Source organism: Neolamprologus multifasciatus, chromosome 23 (assembly GCF_963576455.1).
Source record: "Neolamprologus multifasciatus chromosome 23, fNeoMul1.2, whole genome shotgun sequence".
In the NCBI taxonomy this organism is placed as follows: domain Eukaryota; kingdom Metazoa; phylum Chordata; class Actinopteri; order Cichliformes; family Cichlidae; genus Neolamprologus; species Neolamprologus multifasciatus.
In genome coordinates, this window is record NC_140460.1 from 2,271,039 (window position 1) to 2,298,619 (window position 27,581).

Below are 27,581 nucleotides of genomic sequence, written 5' to 3' on the forward strand. Positions count from 1 at the left end.
ATGGTTTGGGGTTGAGGGTCTCGTTCAAATTCTGAACCACCATCAGATGGTGATCCTTCATGTAATGCCATCTGAAAAGTGTCCGATTGACGGCGACTTCATTTTCAGCATGACAATTTTCCCAAACAGTAGTGCACTGCAAGCATTCCTGGATATAAAAACACAACGGACCACTGTCAGCCATGGATTGGCCTCCTCAGATCTCGGACCTCACCGTGTGGAATCATCTTGACAGAGAACAGAACAAAAGGCAGCAACATCCAAAGAAGAGCTTTGAATGTCCTTCAAGAATCCTGGAGAACTGTTCCTGAAGACTACTTGAAGAAAGCTTGGGATCAGGTGGTATTTAAGAATAAAGGTGCAGATACCAAATAGTGACTTTCAAGCCTGTTAGGCTACGTTCACACTGCAGGCGAAAGCGCATCAAATCCGACTTTTCTGACCCTGTGCGACCCATATCCCATCATGATACTGTGAATGGCGCAAATCCGATCTGGGTCACTTTCGTATGTGATACTGAATCCGATACATATCTGATGTTTTAGAAAGCTGCTGTTTGATGGTCATGTCACATTAAATCCGTCTTTTACGTCACTGACACAAGACAGACGCCAATTATCAGCGCCGGAGAAGACATCGTGAACGCTTCCTGGCCATCAGGTGAAACTGTTGGGAAGACAACGTTGGAGAAACGTGAACATTTTATTTGTACTGTATAATCTGCAGATTCTGACAGAAATCTGCAACTATCCTTTGAAGCAGCGCTCCTCTAAAACAGCAATAAGGATCATTATTAGGTTATTTACATTATTATGTAAATAACAAAATAACTTAAAGCAAAAATTGGGAAACGTAAAGTCTGAAGTCTTTATATTAAGAGCCATCAGTCAAACAATACTGTTGGTCTGGGTCTAAACAGAGCGCGTTGTGTGTGACGTCTTCTTTTGCGCATGCGGGCGCTTTGAGCGTTCACACTAGAGCGCGTTTGCTGTCGCATTTTATTTGTAGTGTGAACGAGCAGACAAAAAAATCAGATTTGATCAAAAAAATGGAATTGAGCATCAAGACCTGCAGAGTGAACGTAGCCTAAGATACTCGTATATACTTTATATTTATTTTTGCACGTGTCATTAAGTAACTGCACATATTTCCCAGCTAAGTGTCCAATGTATTGTACATGAGCTGGTCTCAAAGCAGCACTGATTTAACACAATCTCACACTTCCACCGAGTTTGCAAAAAAACAAAATGCCCTGTTACCCTCTATCTCTCACCTTACTGCCAATCTCGAAGCCTGGCTTGCAGAATTGCTTGTAATATTCCCAGTTTTTGGTATTCATTGCATCCAGGAGAGTGGCAAATCTGTCAGGGCACTTCGAGACGCAGAGCTGAGGAAGGCAACACATCGTCTTAATGAGAGCGCCCATCAATCTTGCATAATCGTGCGTGGCGAAAAAGTTGGAGAGAGAGACATCAAGCGCTGTACACAGAGCTACAAAACGGGGCTTCGTTCAATCTCCTACCTGGGTTGTAGGGCACTGGAGGTTAATTAAAACTGCAGGATTGGCACATTTCAGCATGTTGAAGTAGAATAATATGGCTTTGTTTCTGTGAAGACAAAAGACGAAGACAAAAAAGGGGAGTCAGATTAGACAGATCCAAAAGTCCATTACTGTGCAGTGTTTTATCAGCCAGCATGGAGGTGCTCACACTCACAGCGTGCTGTGCAATAAAACTTGCCAGGATTAATCAAGAATCATCTCAGTGTACTGAATGGTAGACAATGGCTATTGTTCATGTAAAGATAACAACATAATGCTGACGGACGAATTGGACAACATAATTATTCCACTGTAAACAATTTAAGAAGAAGACAGTTTTCCACTCACGCATTGGGGGTGTTCTGCTGGCCACAGAACTGACCGCGGCTGTCTGTTGGATAGACGACCTTCCTGGGGTCACCGTGAATCCAGGCTGAAACGACACCAACAGAGCTTTTTATTTCAGGTGCTTGAATTTTAAAATCCCCCAAATCATGCTCAAACTGGTCTACCTGCTTAAGAACATGAGGCCACTGGCCAGCCAGTTACCCCAGTTCAGACTGTCTGTATTCCTAAACAGACATGGGCGCGTTACTGTAATCTGATTAGTTTTTAAAGTAACGAGTAAAGTAAGGGATTACTATTGCAAAAACGGTAATTAGATTACCGTTACTTTCCCGTAGGAACGCTGCGTTACTGCGTTACTAAAACCGTGATTTTTTTGCGAGAATGTCTCATGACAGTGACGTAAGCGAGTGCGACGTTCGTGACAACAGCTGTGTGCAGATCAACAATGGATCATATATCGAGTGCAGAGAGAGTATGAGCGTGCAGCGTTTAAAGCGTGGAAGTACTGACCTTAATTTGAGTTTGATTCCATAAAAAGTGACAAAAACATTAGTGTCCGTTGTGCGTGGGAAGAAAACTTCTTTTTACAGCGAAAAAACCCCTAAACTTCCAAACAAGCACCGAGTAGCTACGACGTAATGGGAAACTCACAGAGAAACTCGCGGATTCTTCCACTGACCGCTGCACACCTGCACCAGGGTAACCCTCCGCCTACCCCACTCCTGCTTTACAGGTGAAAATAGAGCAACAGGACCGCTAGTCTTTGACTTTATTTATTTTCTGCTGTGTTTTACTTGCATCTATTTGAAAGACTGAGTGTAAACACACAAAAAATATTTTATTTTATGTGCTGGAATGTGCAGAAAATAGGTTTAAATGTTAAACTAATTTCTTCCAGTCAGAGAATGTTGCAGATAATTAAAATTTTGCTTGATGCATAAAGTTAAAAGATTAAAACTAATAAAACAAGTTTTAAAAAGAGACTTTTCCATTTGATTAAATTTTGTATGATGATTATGCAGAAAAAGTAGAATTGGGCTGAAAGATCTATCACTTTATCACCTATTCAGGTTGTAAATCGTGTTTTTAAAAAGTAACTAAGTAACTAAGTAATTAATTACTTTTGAAAATAAGTAATTAGTAAAGTAACAGGATTACTTTTTTGGGGAAGTAATCGGTAATTAGTTACTAAGAAAATGATCTGCTGATAAAAACAAAAGACACAGATTAGCATTCAGACACAGCTGTAACAAAACGAAACCTCTGCACTATATCAAACATTTCTGAGTGCCTAATGTCAAGGCCGTGTATGTTAAAAAGTAACCAAAACAATTAAGAATACAAAAATGCTAATTTATTTAAGCAAGGGTATGAATAGTAATTAAGAAGAAACACAACAAAAGACAAAGAAATCAATCATCTAATTTGTTCTGCTCCTTTTCTCTAGATAGGACGGTGGCAGCCCTAAGAATCTATTTTCTGAGCAATGCTTGTGTTTCATTAATTTAGCCAAGCTAAACAACACAGTGTTAAGGCCTTTCACCTTGCCAGTCAATGAGGGACTGTGCTGAATGTGAGGCAGCACAATTAAGATGCTCTACAAGTCACAACAAGGAGGATGAAACTGCAAAGGATGAAGGCAGAAGGCCACGTTCTTTAGGTGACTGCAGACATGTTGCATGCAGCGTCATACACGTCGCTTGTTTAAAATTATTTGGAAACAGGAAGTCCAATTACTGAAACATGAATCAACTGGCAGTAAGCTGGCAAGATAAAGCCCAGTTTAGTGACAGCACTGGGACTGTCCCCAACTTTGTTACGTGTGTTACATGTGTTACAAAGAGAGAAGAGATGCATTAACGTGCTGGTCAGCGAGTAAAGGAAGAAAGGTCAAATATATCCAACTTCTTCTGCTTATCATGAGAAACTCCCATTCTTTGATGGAGCTGTGGATATCAAACATTTTGTAAAAAGCCATCAGAAATTCTGATCAGGTCAACTAAAAAAAACAAACAAAACTGCTGACAATTGAAGTTTTTTTTGTGGTATATTTAGGGATGGGTACCGGTTCTGGCACCGGTTCTGACATAAACGGTAGTAACCAGACCGAAAAGCAGCGCACATTTCGGTGCTTTATTTCGGTGCTTTTTTTTTTTTCCTGTGCTGTGATACACTTTAGATTCTAGCCAATCATTTTACGTTTCCGAGGATAGTAGGCGGGTCCAGGTACGTACGTTCTTTTAGAGCAGAGCTACAGATTAAAAATGCCCAAGGCGAAGCGGTCAAAAGTCTGGCTGTACTTCACAGCAAAAGATGCAAACTCAGCAGCTGCAACAAGTGCTTTAAGCTGATACTGTGATACTGTCAAAGGAGGTAACACCTCAAATCTGATGAAACACCTGGCGACGCATAGCGGTTTTTTTTAAAGCCGAGAAATGCGCCGTATTTGATAGCTTGCTGCGCGACCTCACACCGAGCACATCTACTGCGGGTGTGGTGCCTGTTATCGGACCCGGAGCCCTGCCAGTGTAGCAGAAATGATGAGGATGATGATGGCAGCAGCAGCCGTTCTTCTCTGCGTGAGTAGCTTAATGTTGTTCGTGTGTAATTTACGTTGAGTAGGCTAACCACGTTATTACATTAATGCATGTAAGGTGAACTAGCAAACACCGTCATAGCTACATGCAGCTGTCTTCTTGTTTGATGGCAGATACTCCCTTCACCCTGGCCAAAAAGGCTAAAATGACCAAAGAAAAAGTGGAAAACAGTTAAACATGAGAGGTTTTTGGACAAAGTTTGTGTTTTTTCCATTGTTTAAGCACTGCTTCCAGCCAAGAGTGATACCATAAATCCCCTATAGCTGCAGAAAAGGCTAACATTGTTATCTTTTTACAAAAAAACAGCTGAACGTGAGAGGTTTTTGGACCAATTTTGTGTTCTCCATTCTTTAAGCACTGGTTTGAGCACCGTTTAAGCACCGGCACCGTTTCAAAAGTAAAAAAACCTAAACGATACCCATCCCTAGGTATATTACTGTCAAACAAAACCTCAGAGCGTAGACGCTGCTACCACAAGTTTAAAACACTTCCAAGGTGGAAGAAGGCCAAATTTTAGGAAGTCAACACTTCAGCAACACATCATTAGATACATCTTGTTAGTAACAAGTTCACCTTCAGAACTATCCTAATTAAGTGCTGAAGTCATCCTGGGATATTTTGGTCCACATCCTAAATGCTCTGCTGGATTGAACACAGTGGACTAATTTTCATTTTCAAGAAACCAGTTTCAGATGATTTAAGCCTTGTGGCATGACACACAACAATGTCGCTTCATTGTTAGCAGCAGCACCCAGGTTGGTTGTGGCATTTGAAATAATGCTCCGCTGGTGCTATGGGTGCCAAAAAAAGATCCTGGTTGAAGCAGTCTGGTCATTTTTCTCTGACCTCTGATATCAACAAGGGACTTTCAGCCAAAGAACTGCTGCTCTCTGGATATTTTCTCTTTTTCTCTAAACCTTAGAGATGGTCAGGTTGCGAAATCCCAGCAATTCAGCAGTTCCTGAAATACTCAGACCAGCATGTCAAACGCAAAGTGACTTAAATCACCTTTATTCTCCCTTCTGATGCTCAGTTTAAACTTTAGCAAGTCGTCTTTGTCTGCATCCCTAAATGCATTCAGTTGCTGTCGTATGATTGGCTGACTAGATATTTGCATTAAGGAGCAACTAATGAAGCATCCGGTGAGTGTATATTGAACAGCTTTGCAGTAAAGTTGTTTGATATACTACAAGTGTAGCTGGAGTTTTGACCTCTTCAGACAAAACACAATTTGCATTCACCTTTCCTTTTTATACCATCAGCCATATGGTGCGCTTTAAACTACCTGCAAGGACAGGCTATCAAAGAAATTCATTTTTCTGCACCGCAGCCACACATCTCATCGTCGTGTGTACATGTTTGTGTGTCATTAAGAAAGTTTGTGTGATGTAATCACTGGCAACCTGTCAAACTCACCCACAGTACCCAGAGCGATGTATCCAAGGATGACAATGACAAAGATAACACAGCAAACCACATCAGTGCAGCTCCTGGAAACAGAAAAGGGATGTGGGAACAGTGACGCAGGAATCCAAGATTACGAGTGGAAAACAGTGTAAATCAGTAATATATGCAAATATATTTAGTAAAGTGTCCCCAGGGGGAATATGAAATTAGCTTCACCTCACAGAGAAAAAGAATGTATAGTGTACGTTGACAGTGTAATTACTATTGTATGGTAACAGAGTTTCAGCTCAGTACTTTACTTCCAGAGACGAGTAAGTGTCATCTGTGTTTTCAGAGAAACTGCAGCTCTGCTGACTTCCTGATGAGACTCTGACTGCCCCTCAGGGTTCACCGTTATTTGAAGTTTCCACTCTCACTTCAGCAGCCTTACTCTGCTAGTTTAAAACTGCATCTCAGAGTCTTTCTCCCTCTGAGTCTTTATTCACCGTCTCAGTGTTTCCCAAATAACAAGCTTCCTCCCCCCACCCCCGACTTCCTTTTTAAAAATGCTGTCCATCCAGCCTGTTTTCAGAGCCTCTTACTGCCAGCCTCAGCCATGAATGAAGCCAAGTTTAATCTACTGTGCCCAGCAGTACCATACACGCATAACCTCCCCTTTACACCATATGGTAATGAAATTGACTTGAGACCCTCATCTCCTCTGGATTTCAAAGCCAAGGTCAAAGGAGGCCTGAACTCAGAGAAGTGCAGTGTTTCCTCTGTGTGCTTCTTTGAACGAGTGAACTGTCCTTGTTTTGTATGCAGCATGGTTACACAGTTGTTTACAGGCGCTACTGTTCTTCAGCCTCCAAACGCTACTTCACAATTACCAAGCAGGCGGTAAGGACTGAAGCACTGATGTACAGACATGATACACAATGTGGAGGAACCCATGGAGACAGGGAGAGTAGCTTAAATAGACAGTAATGTGTTTACAGTGAGTGAAGTCAGTTTAATGCATTTTTAAGGAAACAAGCAAAACTATTTAGACTGTTGCTTAGCTTAGACTCTGCTGTTTAATTTAAGCTTGGATTGCAAAGGATTTAGGACTGTTTTCAAGTACAATTAGTAGATCATTTTTATAGCCCTGCATTAATAACTGCGGTAAAGCTCGCAATCTGTCTTAGCAGCGGTGGTAGTTGCTGAAAACAGAGGGCAGGAAATCTCTTCTGTCCCAGCGAGGCAGCCTGTACTCATTGTTTCCGGTTTTTAAATGACTTTATTATCATCTCTTTTATCTGACCTGCACTAAGACTGCAGATAATTGCAAACACAAAATGTGATTTAGCCACTCAAAACCTGGAGATGGCTTTACCGTATCTGGTTTTACATCCAAGATCAATATTTTGATTATGGAGTGATGGAAACTGGGAGATTCATTTTTTTACAAATACTTGTGTTACAATTTGTAACAATTTTCTGGCATTTTATAGACGAGACAATGAATTCAGAGAGTGACTCGACTGAGAGATTTATCTGATCATTTAAATAGACACTTGGCACTTGTGAAATATTTTGAGGTGTAAACCATTTTCTGGAAGCACTGCAATTATTTTTCGGAGATAAGAGAGGAACAAAGGCAACTGAAGTGGGCACAGCTCTCCCAAGTGAACACAGCGGCAGTTTTACACTGACGGTGGGTATGCGGTGTGCAAAGACAACCTGCTACACTACCAGCAAAACAGTTGCTGAGATGGTGCATGTTATTAACAAAGGGAGGCAAGAGAGTATCGTTTCATTTAATTCAAAAAAGAGCTGTCAGTGTTGCTATGGCAATTATTGAATCCCTCTCTATCCTCCAGCTGGTAAATAAGTTAGCTATCACTCAGTCACACATCTTGTTTGATGAGCTGGGAAGATCTGAGGGCTGATATCGCTTCATCGTCACTTTAATATGACTGTTACTGTAGGTCTGTTGTGATTTTCATTCCCCTCATATGGAAACAACTGCGATTAAACAAAAAAGAGGGACACAGTGCAAACACAGCGACTCGGCGCTAAAAGAAAGTGACCTTTGAAACGAGCTACGGTCAGTGTTTAAGGGAAGCTGACAAAGTGAGCAGAGTGAAAACAATTCTGCTTCCTTATCTCAGGAAAACATAATTAAACAAAATCTATTTGGCTTTCACTCTGGGCTCAATCCCAAGCTTTAGCTCTCTTCAGATGCCTCTCACACGCAGTTTGCACGCAGTACTGCTTAGCAAGACAAAAAAACAGTACTGGAACCTTTGTCAGTGCTACGGGAAACTTTTGTGTCAGTATTATATTTGCAAGGCTGATACTCTGCAGGAGTCAAGGTGACACAGATGGCAGAAGTGCCACAGAATAGTGTGGCTGCCATTGTGGCGTGAATCTGCCAGACTGTCCCTCCTTTGTAACAGACATTTACAGGAAGGAGGGCAGATCTTCACACAAAAGGGATATTTCACATGGTCATGAGAGCCATTAGGGACAAATTTCCAAGTGAACAGTTTTCCTGACAAACATTAGGCCCAGTTCGGCAAGTTGTCACATGTAGTGGGCGAAGAGAAAGAATCGGAAGCAAAGTTTAAAGCCACACTTATTGAAGGGGTAATTATAGAAAGGACTACATTGGAGTGGTGGAGATGTGACAATGACTGGATCTTTGACTCTTATAGGAAAATAAAATTAGCACTACAGCATGCCACCTCCTGTGTAGCTTGCAGAGGACTGCTCAATCAACAGATATGGTTACTTCATTTAGGCTTTGAGCTTACATGAAAACAAGGCGACCACAGAGTTGGTTCTCTTCCAGTTCTCATTAAGAAAAGCCTTTGGGCCACAGAAACATCAAAGTATCCTTGGTGCCTTCACCCACCAGTAGCGGAGAAATGGGCTGGAGAGGGGGGGATAAAGAGGCACAGGAGAACTGGAACATGCCTCCACAGCAGCGTGCCAGTCTGACGTTGGACATAAAAGAGGTAAAAACCTACATTATCTCTGAAAAGGACTAATTCAAGAAAAGCCTACAGCGACACCCTCAAGGAGTTTTGCTTCATTGCAAAATCCCACCTGTCCCTGTAATAAAAAATGTTTTCTTACAGTATAAATCTAATTTATCAGGTTGAGGAAGGCTAAAGATATACTACTTTTTCAGGCCCCTCTTCTGTGGAACCAGCTTCCAGTTTGGATTCAGGAGACAGACACTATCTCTACTTTTAAGATTAGGCTTCAAACTTTCCTTTTTGCTAAAGCATATAGTTAGGGCTGGACCAGGTGACCCTGAATCCTCCCTTAGTTAAGCTGCAATAGACGTAGGCTGCCGGGGGATTCCCATGATGCATTGAGTTTTTCCTTTCCAGTCACCTTTCTCACTCACTATGTATTAACAGACCTCTCTGCATTGAATCATATCTGTTATTAACCTCTGTCTCTCTTCCACAGCATGTCTTTATCCTGTCTTCCTTCTCTCACCCCAACCAATCACAGCAGATGGCCCCGCCCCTCCCTGAGCCTGGTTCTGCCGGAGGTTTCTTCCTGTTAAAAGGGAGTTTTTCCTTCCCACTGTCGCCAAAGTGCTGCTCATAGGGGGTCATATGATTGTTGGGTTTTTCTCTGTATCTATGAAGCGCCTTGAGGCGACTTTTGTTGTGATTTGGTGCTATATAAATAAAATTGAATTGAATTGAATACTAATATCAAATCTTTTTCATCAGATTTACAGCCATGTGAAAAAGAAAGTATGGCCTTTTTACATGTTTATGTATCAGGATATAATAAAAAGAATCTTGTTCTTGCAGGTTATATAATCAACTAAGTACAACCTCTGATGAATAACAACAAATTACATCTTTATTTACTTAACCCGTAGGGTTATCAATATGGCCCAAAAAATCATTGGACATCCTCTTCCCTCCCTGAAGGACCTGTACAGCACTCGCTGTCTCAAGAGGGCACGCAGCATCCTACGGGACTGTACGCACCCAGGACACCGGGTGTTTAAGCTGCTGCTGTCCGACAGGAAGTTCAGGCTGCTGAGGTCCCGAACAAATAGACTCAAGGACAGCTTTTACAACAGGGCAACAGCCCTGATCAATGCAAATAGCTGACCTGACTGGCTACCTCCCTGGACTTCTTTAGGGGGGAGGTAACAATGTTTAAAACAATAACAATAATAATATTTATTATTTATAACAAGGTGCAATAATAATTAATGTGCAATACAAATACACTTCTTCTTCTTTTTTATTACTAAGTTATTATACTGTGTTGTGTTGTTTGTGTTGCGTTGTGATGTGTCATATCGTGTCGTGTTGTGTTATATGTAGTGCCGACGTAGGACAGTTTTTCCTAATTTCATTGTACTACTGTACTATGTATGACTGTGCAATGACAATAAAGAGTTATCTTATCTTATCTTATATTAAAGCCCCCCCACCCCCCACTTTAAAGCGTCTTGCTTTACAATGGCATGCCCAACGTGAACCGACTTTTTCTCTGCAATTACAAACTGTGTAAAATATCTTGGTGTCAAAATAAAGCACTTGATAACAGGTGTGAGCATCACAGCAGATGCCCCTGTGTCAAACTAACTGAGGATAAAACAGAAAAATATAAAGGAGTTTTTCCTGGCCTGGTCTTTTATAGCACATAACACCCTTGAAAATGTGCTGCGGCAGATCAAAAAGTAATTGTCTTCTAACAATATGAATCCACATATGGACAAAGCTTGAGGCTGCTGAAACGAAGCAGAGAAAGTTGCTCGGGGAGAAAACCTATTCTCCCTAATAAATACATGGCAGTATAGCTTAGGTTTGCTAAGTTGCATCTAAATTACCTGTTAGATTTCTGGAACAACGTCTTTTGGACATTTGGCAAAACCCAAACATAACATCTCAACACTAAACCAACTATCAGCATGGTGGTGGAGGCATGACGGTTCAGGCTTGCTTTGATTGAGTCAACTTTCACTGTATATCAGAGTACTCTAGAGTCAAAAGTGAAGCTGTCCATCTGTCCAGTGACTAACACTTGGCTGAAACTGGGTCACGTAGCAGCAGTGTTGCCAACTCCTCAGTAAGGAAAATCGCTATTGGCTGTCCGAAAAGTCGCTAGAAGTCGCCAAATGACGTCATTGCCTAATTTGCATAATTGGTCATGCTAATGTAATTGTAATCTATGTTGTTGGAGAGAGAAATAACATCGTGGAAGAGACATAAAGTGAGTAAAAAACGTCCTAAATGCAGTTAGAATTTATTTAAAACTACAAATTAAATTTCTTTTAGCAATTATTGTTTTTTTTTGTCACAATTCCAACCCTGCTCCTTTATCCGGGCTTGGACCGGAAAAAGGTGACCCGAAACTGGCACTGTGGTGGAGTTAATTTGTGTGTGAGAGTGTTTATAAGTAGTTTTAAACCTTGTGATCCACAAAACAGCATAACAGTAAAAGAAGAACTGACTGCGTTACAGTCACTGCGGGAGCAGCGGCTTCGCTCATGCGCGGTTCATTTGCAGTTTGGACGCGTAGATGTGAACGTCTCCTGCCCTGATAGCAGCTGGGGGAGGACTATCCTCCGCCTGGGAGCACTTTGGCACGGGTGAGGTGCCCAAGGCAGCACCGCTGCTTGTTGAGAGTAAAAGCGATACGCATTTTCACGTCAAAAAGTCGTCATAAATAAGTCTCCAATAACACCAGAAAAAGTCGCCAGACTTGTCGCTAGTCGCTTTTTAGAAAAAAAGTCGCTAAGGGGGTCTGAAAACTCGCTAAATATAGCGACAAAGTCGCTAAGTTGGCAACACTGCGTAGCAGGACAATCATACGGTGGCCCTGAGAGGCCAAACCGACTGCAACTTAAGAAAACACCAGAAATAAGAAAAACGCTGCAAAAGCACACAAAACACAACGGAAATAGGAGAAACAGATTTCCAAAAGCACAAGGGAAGTGTTTCTGGGGAGACAATAACCTGACGGACCAGTTGCAGGAACCAAAATATGCTAAGAAATGTGCTGGGAAACACTTAAAAGAAGTGGAGGATCTATTGGTTTTGTGAGGAAAGAAAAGATGAGAGATAAGTGTGTTAGCCTATGAGATTAAAACACACTTACCTAGCATGTTTTGGTTCCTGCAACTGGTCCGTCAGGTTATTGTCTCCCCAGAAACACTTCCCTTGTGCTTTTGGAAATCTGTTTTTCCTTTTTCTGTTTTGTTTTTTCTATTTCCTTTGTGTTTCGTGTGCTTTTTCAGCGTTTTTCTTACTGCTGGTGTTTTCTTAAGTTGCAGTCCATTTGGACTCTCAGGGCCACCGTACAATCATCTCAAGCACAACAGAGAATCTGCAACAGAATGACTGAAGAGCAAAGAATCAAGGTGTCACACTGGCCCGGTCAAAGTCCAGACCTCAACCTAACTGAAATGTTTAAGAAAGTTGTGCATAAACAAATGCCTTCAAACTGTAAAGAAGAGCAGATCTAAATGATCCACAATGATGTGAGAAAGTCTGACAAAACAAATACTCCAACTTACTGCTGCTAAAGGTGGTCGTACAAGCTACTGAATCATAGGGCACACTTATTTTTTCTGCACACATGTAATTTGTCAGACAGTGGCTACTATAGATATAAGCAGTGTCAAGCTCAGTATTTGCTATCACTTTACTAGCTGAAAAGTTAATAAGAGCCTCGGTGCATTTTCGTATAATGTTAAAACTTAGTAATGTGGACATTTTGTTACATGAGCCTGGAGACAGAGCACTCGTTATCATGAAATCTCTTGTGTGTACATCTGTTTCGTGTGTGTCTGGCTGGCTGCTAATGTGTGTCATTGGGTTAACTCCAGCCACCAGCTTGACTTATGGCCATTGATCTGTGTGGTGGAGTGGAGAGATATGCCAGCACTCAGGCCTCAGTCTTTATTAATGTAGCATGACAAATAATCAATCTGTCAGCCTCAAACAGCAGCGTGCGCCAAAGAAATGATACAGTGAGCAAATTCAACACACATGTAAGAAGTCAGATGTTTGGAAGGTCAGTTCATCAAAATAAAAAATGCATATTACACTAAAACGTTTTGGTGTCTTCTGTTTCCAGTCTTACACAATCCAGGTGAATAAAAATTAGCTTCTTGTTATAAACTATTGAGTGAGGGTGATGTTATAATGTCTCAAAGTGTGTCTGTAAATGTATTTTACACAATAGTCTGAGGGTGCTGAGTACCTGTTCTGAACAGGCCCTCTGAAGTTTGGGTCAAACTTGCGAGGTTCACCTATAAGACAAAAAACAGTACAGACAGATTAGTAACAACACTGTGGAGCGATCAAACGAAGCAGCTATCAGAGTTAGCAAACAGTGCACAGAGATAACGCCACAGCAAAACAGACAAAACAGTTTTTATGACGCTTCTGCTTTTGAGCAAAAACGTAGAGCAAAAAGAAACATGACAAAAGCAGGATCATTTTGCTAAAAATCTGTGAAAACACTTTATTACAGCACAGGCGATGAAAATGTTCACCTGCTGTGGCATTCAAACGGTCAGCACCAACTAACTAGGTCATTTCACAGTGCAAGTTTCCTAGCAAATCTAGCAGAGTGGGAGCAGTACAGTAAGGCAGCACTACAGTAAAGGCCAAAACAATATGAACAGGGAAGTATAATAAATCATCTTAACGAGTCGTAATCCTAACAGCTTATTTGGGTCACACTGAGGCTTCCCCATTTGACCCAACGTGAAACTGAAGCACAGTTGCAGCACTATTTGTCACCCAAGAGCCTAACTCTGACTTGTATGTGTAACAGATGCAACTGCATTTATCATCGGTTGCTTCTTTGGTCTATAAGTAGCCTGCACCCTGAAACTAATTATGACGTGTTGCCGAGGACCTATTAATCATCACACATGCAGTGCAATATCTGGAAGCAGCTGGGGCAGACTTAGGGGCATCACGAGTGGGCCTATTTCCCATCTGCCTTTTCCCTCGCTGATCCTGTCCAGACGTATGAGCCAGTTTTGCTTCTAAAAGTGTGAGGAATGAGTACACTGTACAGTAGCGGTTTTAGATACGGGCGACACGGGCGGTTGCCCAGGGCGGCATCGTGGTGGGGGGCGCCATCACCGGCATCGGCAAAAAAAAAATGCTCGTACTCATGCTGCCCCGACGTCAGCCAGCGCATATTGGGAATGGCATAGGCACCGATTGGTTTTCTATCGCCCATTTGCTGGGAGTAAGGGCGCCCTTCGTTTGCGAGGAGCGCCTGCTGCTTGTGACACAGGGAAGAGGGGGCGGGGCGGCGGGGGATTTTCTAACCGCAGCATCTAATAACCAACTCGCAAAGTAAAACAAAATAAAAACAAACCAACAAACACAAAAACACCAGACATTATAATACAGACTTATAATTTTCACCGATGTTTTTTTAAATTTTATCTGTGTTTTTTAAATTCTATACACGAAAAGTGAGCGAGAGAGCCCTCGGCACGCCTGCTCGCTGCTGAAGTCAAAGTAAACTTTATTGTCATCTCCGCTACAGTCCAGTATATAGAGAGACGAGACGACGAGGCTCCAGTTACAGCAGTGCAAGTAAACAAACAATATATATAAGAAGAGTAAGAAAATAAATATACACTTTAGGACTCGGGGCAAAGGGATCAATAACAATTTAAAATGTAAAATTTACAGTTTGATGATTTAAAGTCTCACACACAAGCCGTCGAAAGGGGAGGGAGACCGGCTGCTTCCAAATAGAGCACATTTCATTTATAATGTTGTAAATCCAAGTCCATTATGGATTCATGATTTGAATCCTGGGTTGTGTGAAATCTCAGAAATGCACCTTAGACAAAGTGAATCTGTGAACTAAGGTGTAGGTGTGTTAGATCATGTTGTGGTGATCCTCGTGTTGAGGGATGGGTGTTCATACTGGAGTGCAAAATTAAAACCAATGGAAGATGGACAAGAAAAGTTCAAAGCCATCAGGTCCTCAGTTTAGAAAAAAGAGAAAAGAAGAGGAAGAGAAACGAGTAAAAGATACAGGTAAGCAGATGTGTCATTGGATAATGGCAGGTCATCGTGAAACAATCAGAATCAGAATACTTTATTAATCTCTAAGGAAATAATGTGCGTTACAGTTGCTCCAAGAAGAAATGGTAAAAATAGTAACAGTAACAGACTAAACTCCAAACAATACATTATGTTACAGTTTTTAATATTAATTAGTCATTATTGATTTGTCCTGTTCTCATTGTATGACGAATTATGATGGCTGTTAGGTAGCTGTTTGCATACTATGCATACTCTCTCTCTCTTCATATGTGTGTGCACAACAGTTTTATGTTAATGTACAATCCTTAATATGTTTTGTGTGTGTGTGTGTGTGTGTGTGTGTGTGTGTGTGTGTGGGGGGGGGGGGGGCAGAGGGAGTGTTCGCCCAGGGCACCAAACAGGCTAGGACCGCCACTGACACTGTACATAGGAAATACATATTATTCAGCCTGTTCTTAATGTACTGTACTATTTTAGAACACCCCCCCCCCCCCCCCCAAAAAAAAAAAAAAAAAAAAAATAAATAAAAAATCATGTTCCTATCTAGGGGTGGACGATAGAAACGATATACAATATAAACGATATAAATTTAGCCAACGATAAAGATTTTGACTATATCGCTCTATCGCGATAGCGCATGTTGATGATGCTGCGCCTGTTTTGGTCGAAAGCATCAGCGGCTAAAACCATTATCATCTGCAAATTATGGCGGGCGACAGTCATAGCAAAGAGATGAAGCACTTTTTGAATAAGGGGAAAGACAAAAACTGCGCTTCCTCCACTTCCGTAACATTGATTCATTAATGCTGAATTCTCTCGCAACTGTTCTGTTCCCATGTTGTTGCAGTATATTAATAACTAACCTCGTATTGTGGATGAATAATCTCAGTTGTTCTCCTGACTGAAGTTTGGCCCGTGTATAGCATCCTGCTATGCAATTGCATTTGTCCCAAACCACCAGAATCCGTCACGTTAACTTTTATCGAGTGGAATAAAAGTTAACGTTCATCCTCCAGCTTCACTGTGCTAATGTTATGCTAACATAGCTGTGTCGTTAGCAATCACGTAGCACAACATTATATACCAGGTAGTCCAACTTCAGTGACCCTGCAAACGCCACTGCTGTTTAGTTTTCTGTCTTCATTTATGTTGGAAGTGGTAGCAGAGCTGTATGTTTGAATTCGTTTCAAAAATCTCTCAGTCAGAACATAAGATGTTTAGGTGGAAACTAGCGAGCTAACTTCCTGCTAACTTCTAACTTCCTGTTAAATTTAATAAATTCTGTTTTCATGGATGTAAAACTTAATTGTTACAGCCGATAAAGCAGCAACGCTGATGATTTAATTAAAGATGAAAGAATTTAGACCGTTTTTAACTCTTAGTGTTCGTTTGACTTTGGGACCTGAATCTGACGGAGTTTAGGACCCAGATTACTCCGTGAAGCTCCTCACTACGGCAGCCGTAATGCTCTGACGATCCATCAAGCAGCGCGGCTTACCAAAGTTGTACTAAAACATTTTTTAACAGATTTCTGCAGCCAAAATCGGTTCGAGGTCAGTAAGCACAACCAGAATTCATACGTAAGGCACACTCTTGATTTTTGAGAAAATTAAAGGATTTAAAGTGTGCCTTATAGTGTGGAAAATACGTTATACAGAAGAAAAGAATATATCGTGATATATATCGTTACCGCACATGCTTCAAATTATACCGCGATATGGATTTTAGGCCATATCGCCCAGCCCTATTCTTTTCCACTAAAAAGACCAGAAATCAATACATCTCCACAAAGAGCATTGTCAGTTTGATTTTGTTTGGTTAAAAACATTTACTGTATAGTAATGTTGCATTCTAGTAATCAAACTGCAAAGTATAGCATGCTTTCTGCTCTCCTGAACAAGGGAACTCAACCGTTAAGTTACTGCATTTTCTGTGGCTCTTATTTATTTGTCATTACTGTTGAAAAAAACCTGCATTCATCACTTAAATGAAAAAAGGAAAGGGAATGCATGTTTGCATTAAATGCTAGTTCTATTATCAGGCGAAAATACAAACCTTAGGCCTAAAATGTGCTTCCTGTAAGTATAACATTAAGATAATCGCTTTCGTCTGATGTGGTTTTTTACCTGAAAAACTGGAACAATCGCGGCTGAAGAACACAGGACACAGAGTGAAATCGAAGTCTTTAATTATTTGCAGAGAAGAAGTCAAAGAAGGTAAACAATACAGGGACAGACAAATAGGCAAAATGTCCAGGGTGTTGGTGCAACTCATTGGGCCGAGCACGCGACACATATGGTGTAAAGCTTTTGCCTTTGGCCAATAAAGTCTGAAGAAAAGTTCCAAAATAACAAACAAAAAAAGTCACAAGATGAGAAAATCCAAGAAAACACAAATAACAAATAAAACAATAAACAGGATGAACTAGAAAACAAGAGGATAAGCAAAAGCTTAACAAGGAGAGTAATGACGACGGGGCAAACAATCACAAACGGGTCAAAACAGGAAGTAAAATTATCAAAAGTATAAGCAGGTTAAGAGTTACAAAATAAAACAGGAAGTGACTTAACAGAAACCCAACATTAAAAAACAAAACATTAACACAATGAAAGAGCCCAGCTGAATATTGAAGGCCAAAGTTAATTCATCTCTGCAATCGTGCATGAGTTACTGCAGAGGTTAATGTGAAATGAACACAGCATTGGCTCAACCTTCTTTCAGTGGACTGTGTTCACTTGTGCATTTGTAGAAATACATATTCCTCTACAGTCTGTTTACTACTGTTCATGAAATGCTCAGTTTATCTTTAACCAACCTGTATCACGTCCGTCTTTCAGTAAAGCCCAGAAGCTGCTCCTCACAAACTGCCAGATTACATTACGGATCCCAAAGTGAGTGTTTTACTTGAAAAAGTGTCTGGCGTAGTGTTATTCCTATGTGGTGTGACAAGAGGGATTTCTAAAGCCAACATTGCCGTATAATGACAACACACTGAAAGACAGTAAAATGAGTCAGAGTCCTTTAAAAAACACATTACTTCCTCTACTAAAGTGCTGCAGTCTGAAGGACAGAAATGCCAAAACCTTCACCCAAGAGGAAAGAAATGGGCTTGCGGCAAGTGAACAAAAAAAGCTACACACAAATAATGAACCATTTGTCATTTAGCATGTAGATGAAGCATAAAAACACAAATAACAAGAAAAGTTTTCCCTCTTTTGTTTTCCAGAGAGACTGCATACCTGTATGCAACCAACGCCTGCTGAACATTAGTGGGTCATTACTCAAGACTACAAATAGAAACCAGAAAGCTTCAAATATGAAACATTTTATCAATTGCCAAAATATTCTACATGTTCATATGCAGATATCTGTTGGGAGAGATAAATGCACCCTGAGCACATCAGGCACTAGTCTGAACCACTGGACTACGAGAGTAAAACAGAGGAAGTGGATGACTTCACTAGCTGCTGCTTAAATAGACTGTATAGTTGTGATGGCAGCAGACTTGGCATGACACAGATCTCAATAACTGAAATAGCAACTGCTGGGCTTTGAGCTACAATTAAGGATGATACACGCATAGGGCTGCTCGATTATGGCAAAAATGATCATCACAATTATTTTCACTGAAATTGAGATCTCGATTATTTGACGATATCTATTTAACAATAACAATGTGTTGAATAATGACTTTAAAGATTGTCAAAAAAATAATATAAAATAGTGTGCAAATACTGATAACAGTGCAAATGTTTGCAATATAAAAATAAATGAAAAATGTAAACATCTATGTTTAGTGAACTTTGCAGTGTTGCTCTGTGGTGCAGCTACGACACTGTAGCAAAGTTTACACACTGTGTCTACTTGATCCACGTCTGACTCATGAACCCATAATGTTTCCACACCACTGAAGTTTTTTTACCTCTCTTTTCAACCAACAGCAGTCACTCTCCTCTCCAATTAACTTCTGCTTAGCTTTCCGAGCTTCCCTCGGGTCCTCTTAATCAGCAGTCCCCAACCCCCGGGCCTTGGACCGGTACCGGTCTGTGAGTCGTTTGGTACCGGGCCGCGAGAGTTGAGGCTCAGGTGTGAAATGTATAGTTTTCAGGGTTTTTATCGGTTTTCAGCGTTATTTTGTTATTGTTTTTATCGTTTACTCGGTTTTCCTGGGTCTTTTCACGTGTGTTATGAATAAATCTTCTTTTTTTCGGTACCGGTACTAGTTTTATTTTGTTGTATTTATCCGCGACACCTTAAAGGCCGGTCCGTGAAAATATTGTCGGGCATAAACCGGTCCGTGGCGCAAAAAAAGTTGGAGACCGCTGCTCTTAATTGTTGTGACACGTGTTCGAAACGCAGAGAGGTGCGCTCGATTTGCCACACGGAGCAGCGCGAGAGTAAAGCACGAGGGAGGGGCTAATAATCGGCTCAGTCATTTTTAATGATCGTTGAAAGCCCAGATTGTAATCGTGATTAAAATTCGATTAATTGAGCAGCCCTATACACGCATGTTTAATGCTTATAGCACCACAAGTGAAGATCAAATAGCAGTACAGCAAGACATCCACAGCACGAGACAGGGAACCAGCATCTGAAGTATAACGACCCCAACCAGCCTGGCTACTGTGTGAGCCTGGCCTTTTTAAAATAATAAGAACCAAATGCATCAGGAAAGTGTCACACAATATGGTCTTTCTTGACCATATTATCTGAAACATTCAGTTATATGAGGCAACAAACACATCAACTGTTCACGGATCAGTGGAAATATAACACTGATATCACCGCAGTATTGTGAGCACACAAAAACAACTCTGGTAGATCTGTTTTAGGGGTCCTGTGTTTTTTTCCATTCTGATAAAGACTTATATTAGAGAGGAAAGAAGAAGATCAAAGGTTTTAAAGGACGTGCTTTCAAATGTGTGTAGGTGTGATGATGACAATTTCAGCTTCTTTGTCACAGAAGCAATAAAAGCTATGAGCTGTCCGCCTCATGCTACATTATCTGACACGAGAATTTAAATGTTTCCTTTCCGTTTGTCCTTGCTGTTAAAAACTTCCGCTTCCAGCCATCTGCTTGGCTATCAGTGAAAGTCACCCACTTGAGTGGTGTTTTAGGTCTAAAAATGGTAGATGCTCTGGATTAATTGTGTGAATTCCTCACCCAAGGACACAAAGTCACAAAACCAGGTGCTCTTTGCAGCTTTTGTCGCACTGCTATTGAATAAGACGACGCTGAGCTTATTGTTTTTAACTCAGAAGCAGGCACGTGCAGAGGGGGGGGCTAGAGGGGCTTGAGCACCCGCCCCTTTCCTGATGGGTGCCCAAAGTGCCCTTTTGTTGAGGCAACTTTTTAATTTTTAATTTTTTTTTTTTTTTAATGTGTGTGTGTGTGCGTGCGGAGTCCTGTCTGTGCCCCTCAACAATAATATTTAACTATTAATCACAGTTTTGCTAAATAAAAGGATCTGGCTTGCATCAGTCACATGATCACATTTAACCAATGATCGCCCTTGACGGCAGAACGCGCTGGTTACAAGCCGGGAACGAGCTCACAAAGAGCACGCGCATTTTTTGCAGTCCGGAGCTGCAGGAGAAACACAAGTTAACTCAGAGACAGACTGATGCGACAAAACTAGTAAGTCGGTGTACAGCGTACACTGTAGTGTATAGCACCCAGGAGTATTAACTTATTATGTACACGTTGGTATATTGAAACAAAGGAGCGTGCTGTGTGTGCAATAGCGTGACAAACATTACCTGTCCTTTTATTAACTGCACATGTAGTGCTGGTCATAGCTGCTAGCTCACTGGGTATGGCTGTCATGGGTCTGTAGCCCTGTCACCGTTTTAGGGAACATATTTAGTTTTAAAGTAAGTTTCCGGGCTTTTCCTGCCTTTCTGGAGGGATTATATTTCACTAAAAAACGATCTAATATGCATGTCCACATAATTATGCATTATTATAATTATAATATATTAAAAAACACACGCTGTATTTTAAAGAACATACATTAAGAAGCAGATTATATTAGATTTATATTTTAAATAAGACAAAATTTGGATTTTACAGCAGTAAAATGATTGTATCTCTACGGTTTAAAAATGTAATAAGCTTTCCCCCTGCACAGAGTGGATAGTGAAACAAATGGAATCATCATAAATACATTATTTCATATTTATTACTTCCCCTCCTCATTGCTTTATTATTGTAGCTCTAGTAATAAATAATAATGTAAGGATTCTGGATCAGCACAGTGATGCCCATAGTATATACAGTATTCTGAAGAAGGTCTAAAACGTCACTGTGTGTGCGTGCATGTGTGTGTTTTATTTAGATGGATTTAAAAAAATATTACTCATGATATAACATTGTCCAGACATGCCTGGTAAGGACATGAGGAGGAAACAGTAGGAGCTGTGTGAGGCTACTAAAGGCAGGGCTATAACATTTTTCTGTCATCATTTTATTATAGATTAAGTGCAAGAGTTGTTAAGTGTGGATAATTAGATTATAGTTTATTGCAATAGCAAGTTGTGCCTTGTTCTCAGATAGACAGCAAGGGGAGAGTGATATATGAAATGATGGAAGGAAGAAGAGAAGCAAAGAGTGATTCACAGGCAGAGCTAAATTATTTCTCACAGTTTTTGTTGCCTTATGGTTCCAAGCGCCGTCACCAATCTTTGCATTTTGTTATTATCTCATGATACTTGTTTAATCAGCTACCATCTCTCCTATGGACTTTTTAATGTCTACAGTCTCAGATCAACACAGCCCTGCCCTTCCCATATTAGATTCTTGATGAATGTGTGTTGTTGTTATTCTGGTTCAATGTGCCCCTTTTTAACTTTGAGCACCCGCCCCTTTAAACCTCTCTGCACGGCCCTGCTCAGAAGTCTGTAAGGTTGACAAAAGAGCACAGAAATGCTAAAATTATGTAACAGATACACAACAGGTAAGCTGAAATAATCAACACTAACAACAGGGCAATACTATGAGATCCTCCACAAATATTTTAGCTGCCAAGTACTTTATGTCAGACAAAGAGAGAAGCAATTATAATCCTCTTTATCTGCACCTACAGTCAGGTAGACTGCACTGGACTGCCGTGTGCACCTGTAGTCCTTGTTTTTCTCGGTAGCCACATAAACCCGTTCACCACCTGCTGCAGGTTCTGTTTGCTGTAGCCCAAAGATACAGATGCAGATAAGAATAAGGCAGTGTGCAGTCTGATTCTCTGGATACTGAATACCACTAAAAAGGGCGACCTTGTTTGTCTGCCTGTGAAGAAACTGTAGACAAATCGCAGCAAAAAAAATTTCTGGCACAACTTCACCTGCTTCCAAGGTGCATGGAGAGGATAAAAGAATTCACAAAGCAGGAATTCCAGCAACACTTGAGGGAAGAAGAACAACTTTAATAATAGACCAACGTGTTTCGGCTTGTGGCCTTCATGACCCTGATGACCCTGATGAAGGCCACAAGCCGAAACGCGTTGGTCTATTATTAAAGTTGTTCTTCTTCCCTCAAGTGTTGCTGGAGTTCCTGCTTTAAGAAACTGTAGACAGTAAGGGCCGAGTTAACTGGTTAGCAGCCAATGAACATTCAAAAGCTCGTTCAAGTGTAAACCTAAGGCAGACGATGCTGCTCTTTCAAATGGATGTGATGAAATAAAAGAAAAATGCTAAAGTAGGTCAACAAATATATTTGGGTGGTTGTTAATATAACTGTAAAATCTTTGGGGAAACACTTCCCTATAACAGCATCATTTCATCTCATTAACATAATATTTCAACTAATTAGACTATTAGACAAGGCAACTATTAGTAAGAATTAGAGATGGACCGATCCGATATTACGTATCGGTATCGGTCCGATACTGACCCAAATTACTGGATCGGATATCAGCGAGAAATGAAAAATGTAATCGATCCATTAAATATAAAAAAGCACCTCACAAAACTTGCGACATGGCGTAACTCGGCTCATAACCGTAGCACTCGCAGCAGTGTGCGTCAGGTGATAGAGCGGCTGTGTGTATTTGTAGCATCGCTAGCAAACCAGCATTTCATCTCCGAGGAAGTTTTCCCAGAGAGAAGTAAAGCAAGTGTGTAAGTTCATCTCTGAATGTCTGTAAAGCGTTCCAGCGTTAAGCTTAACAACAGATATATGGAGGGGCTGCCTCTCTCTCTCTCTCTCTCAAGCTTGATAATCTGTTGTTAGAATTTATTTAATATTATTTCTACACCAGGATCGTTTTCTACGCAGCTGACGCAACTGTGCAGGGGTGGATCTAGCAAAGTTTAGCCAGGGGGGCCGATAGGGCATGAACAAGGAAAAGGGGGCACAAAGACATACTTTTCTTTCTTATTCTCATTTAAAATGTCGAGCTTTTAATAAATAATTATCTGACTCTTACACCCAAAGTTTTAATCTGATGTAAAATGTATAGAAGTCCATTACTGTATATAGTAACTGTTAAGTCTAATATACCCTAGTAAGCTATAGTACTTTTTCCTTTGGGGAGATACCATCTGTGCAGTCTGCAATTCTGTTGAAGAAAGATGTTGAATCTATTTAATTATTCTTGAAAAATAATTGATTTCTGTGCATTTTCCCCCTGCATCAAATCAAATTTGATTACATCGATTAAGCATCATGAGGTGGAGGGTGGTTCCCTTTTTTTTTTTTGCTGGGAGTTTTAGAGCCCTATTAGTTAGGTTGCTTAATATTTCTGCTAAATACTCTTTAAAATACCAGAATAGGGAGGATGGAGCAGGTTTAAGTTTATTAGATTGATCAGTGTTGCTGAACTATGAAATATTTTGGGCGCAGTGTATTTTTTACATACAGGTATAACAGAATAGCTTTAGTGTTGTTATTTAAACTTGAGTATAAACTTATACAAAATGCAGCAAGATATTAAAAAAAACGTTTTATTGATTAAAAAACACACTGTATCGGATTCATATCGGTATCGGCAGATATCCAAATTTATGATATCAGTATCGGACATAAAAAAGTGGTATCGTGCCATCTCTAGTAAGAATACAGATTTTATTTTAATATTACAAATACGTGTCCGTCTCCACAGTGCTGGAACTATTGAGGTGAAAACAGGTTAGTCCATATGGTGAGTGGAGCTGAATCACACTGGGATCAAGGAGAGTCGGTGGTGAGGAGACAGATTGTGGTGCAATAAATGTCAGGGGGCAGTTTTTTCCAGGTTTTTCACAGCAGGGGGACCAAGTGGTCTGGCACTGGTTAAAACCCGATTTCTACAACAGCAGGAATATTCAGCAATTCCGTTCACTCATATCTAAAATAAATACCTAATATCTAGATATCTAAACAGAATCTGAATAAAATATCCAACACTAAAAAAAAATCTCACACCTCTTCATTCTAACACAGAAGCACTGAGGAGAAGGAATATGTGCCTGAGCTAAATTTAGCTTTAGCTGCTTTCCTGACTCACAACACGAGCCTGAGTATTTCCACCCGGCTGTTGTACCTTTCTAAGACCCTCAAATCAGATTTCAGCGAAGGGTTAAGAGAAAGTGTTGAAAATCATCAGCGATGCTGGGCCACCAGCAGACTCTGCATTAGATAACGGCTGTTTAGCCTGCACTGCAGTCTGCCAGTGTAGGAGATGAGTCTGGTGGAGTTTGCTGGCCGTAGTCGGACTGAATGAGGGTCTGTAGTCAAAAACATTCGGAAAAAGCCTGGCAGGCATGCTACACTGGGACAGCTAGAGTCGCTGTTAGCTGCATAACTGCTGGTCTCCTCTATTGACATAGTGTTAGATAATGCCACCGTGTCCTTCTGTGACGGAAAGATTTATGCACAGCCCAACAATCATGGTGGTAATCGAAAGCTCTGAGAAAATAAGGCTTCATGGGATGAATACATCAGGATCAGACAAAGGCTTTGGCAGAAACATCTCTCCACATTTCCACTTGTATTCCTGGCTGGTCGCCCACAGCAATAGGATTTATGGATTCATTGGGAGGTGTGAGAACATGCATAAAAAATAGTTAAACACTTTCGATTATCATAAAATTAGCAGGATATCTGCATACAAGCAACTTTTGCTCTCTCATAAAAGATGTTTCAGCAGTTGCATGCAGTTCCCCTACATGTTTAGGTTTGTAGAACAGTGGGACGAGGACTCTTACTGGCCTTTTACACGCTGCTATTTTCATTGCACAACAGAAATGAGCCTGCAAGTTGAGACAAACCTTTTCTTTCACTTTACCAAGATTTCTCCTGTTGTATGTGTATCAGAAAGAAGGGGTGGTGGGTATATCATATATTCCACCCGTGATTATTGTATGGTTGTTTCTTTTGTCATCAACATATGACATGAGGTTTCTGGGCGTGCAGATCTCTGATGATCTCTCCTGGACTGCAAATACCACGGCGGTGGTAAAAAAGGCCCAGCAGCGTCTCCATTTTTTGAGAGTGCCCAGGAGGAACAACCTGGAGGAGAGGCTGCTGGTGACATTCTATAGAGCCACCATAGAGAGCATCCTAACGTACGGCATAACAACATGGTCTGCAGGGTGCTCAGTTGCAGACAGGAAAGGACTGCAGAGGGTCATCAACACAGCCCAGAAGATCACTGGCTGCTCTCTGCCCAGTCTGGAGGCCATTGCAAACTCTCGGTGCCTCAGCAGAGCTGGCAATATCATTAAGGACTACTCTCACCCCAGTAATCAACTGTTTGAACTATTACCGTCAGGCTGACGGTACAGGTCACATCAAACCAGGACAAACAGATTCAGGGATAGCTTCTTTCCCAGAGCTATCGCCGTAGTAAATAAGCACAAAACAATTGAACCTGCTTAACTATACCATACTTGCCATTGTCACTATATTATGCTGCTATCCTGTATATATCGTACTTATTATTGTCTGAGTACTTCGGTTGTTTTATTGTACTTTTTATATTTTACATTTATATTTATTATTTATTGCATTTTGCACCAAGTTAGTGGCACTCCAATTTCGTTGTACTTTGTACAATGACAATAAAGGCTATTCTATTCTATATATATTACAAAAAGATGCTGCATAGCCTGAATAATTAATGCAAGTCTTGTTATTTAGGCTACAATGAAATAGTGACGGCAGGAAAAAAGAGAAACAAAACACTTTTTAGGAAACTGATGTTTTATTTCACTCAGTTTCTATCACGGGTGACTTTGGTTGGTGGTCAGTGCCAGTGGATGGTCAATCAACTTGCCTGATACACTTTTTTATTGACCCCAAGCCACCATAACATTGTTTATGTCCCACTCTGTTTCCCAGAGTATATTTGAACGGACTAACCAGGTCTATCTGGTGACTAATTTGAACATATTTTACATTTATTCACCTCCACACCACAACCGCGACTGATTTAATAGAGCAGAATTCCCTTGATGCAGTTTGGAAAACTCCGGCACATTAACCAGCTAGTCCCAGCAGCCCCCCCAGGACGCTGTTGTGGGAGCCCTGGAAATCATTAAGCTACCTCTTACGAGATTCTCTTGTTGGAACTTTGGAGCCTCCAGCTCCATGATGTTGGACCGCAGCCACCGAAGGTAGCTGTAAAAATCTGCTGCCAGTTTCTACACTACTCTAACCAGAAACTGCAGGAGGTGGAAAACTGGATTTCTACCTGCTAGATCAAACTCACCAAGGCGGCAGAACAGACTACCACTGCCAACTCCGAACCCAACAACATGTTTATTGTTTAGTGAATGCACACAAGCCAGATCTATGCTAAAAATATAATTTTAAGGGACATCTGTGGACAATTTCATGATCAATATAAACCAATAAGCTATTAACTCGTCAGCTCTTTTCCTCTTCCCTTCTCCTCTCTGTGCTCACATATACTGCATTTCAACACAGCTCCATTTCTAATAAAGCTGTTCTCATATGCACATTTTTCTGTTTCTTCTGGGAGGGAACAAGCATAGAATAATGACTTGGATGTGGCCAATTAACTACGTATTAGTTCACTGACACAAGACATCTTTTTCAAGCCGCTGCGCTGCACTGCTGAAATCCTGTATTTACATTTAAAAATAACTTCTCAAACAAAATGTTAGAAGCAACAGACTTAACTCCTGATCAGCTGCTGTGCTGTCAAGTGAATAGAGCCGAGCGATATGACCAAAAATGTTTATCACGATATACATTTGAAAATTTGCTTTAACAATATAACTGACGATATAATTGACACCAGACAAAATACTTTACAACTCCACAACTTTATTAGTGCAAAAAAACCCCATCAATGTATTTTCACTTAAACAAGCAGCTGTTTTTATCAGCATTAAAGTTATATAAAAATGTAACAGTGCAAATGCAAATTCTTTGCTGACAGTTTAACCAAAAGGCATTTCCTGTGGAAATTGGCCGACATATCCTCAGCATAACCATGTATAATATCCACAAAACTTAAAGAGGTTATACACACACACAATACGGTAATATTATGTTGAAGCACAGTACGTATCACTCCGCGAGGCTCCGCCTACGATAGCCGTAATGCTCCGACAATCCATCAAGCGGTGCGGCTTCTTAGCTTAGCAAAGTCGTACTGAAACATTTGACAGATGTTCGAGCGCCGTGCACATAAAATCGTTTCGAGGTCA

General features: G+C 40.7%; 1 protein-coding gene and 1 long non-coding RNA gene across 6 annotated transcripts in view; one reads left to right on the forward strand and one right to left on the reverse strand.

Moving 5' to 3' along the window:
- slc44a5b (solute carrier family 44 member 5b) overlaps positions 1-27,581 on the reverse strand; it is a 57,904-nt gene that overhangs the window by 19,482 nt on the left and 10,841 nt on the right. For 3 of the 4 annotated variants that reach the window (XM_085151288.1, XM_085151290.1, XM_085151287.1), the window contains exons 2-6: positions 13,108-13,156; positions 5,902-5,975; positions 1,889-1,973; positions 1,523-1,607; positions 1,274-1,387 (exon numbers count right to left, since the gene is read on the reverse strand). In XM_085151288.1, coding sequence (XP_085007414.1) covers positions 1,274-1,387; positions 1,523-1,607; positions 1,889-1,973; positions 5,902-5,975; positions 13,108-13,156 — 407 coding nt within the window. The remainder of the gene's footprint in view (positions 1-1,273; positions 1,388-1,522; positions 1,608-1,888; positions 1,974-5,901; positions 5,976-13,107; positions 13,157-27,581) is intronic. The other variant, XM_085151289.1, reaches the window with a different exon arrangement.
- LOC146490673 (uncharacterized) overlaps positions 18,517-27,581 on the forward strand; it is a 63,630-nt gene continuing 54,565 nt past the window's right edge. For both annotated transcript variants that reach the window (XR_014872350.1, XR_014872351.1), the window contains exon 1: positions 18,517-19,241. This is a non-coding gene — a long non-coding RNA (uncharacterized LOC146490673). The remainder of the gene's footprint in view (positions 19,242-27,581) is intronic.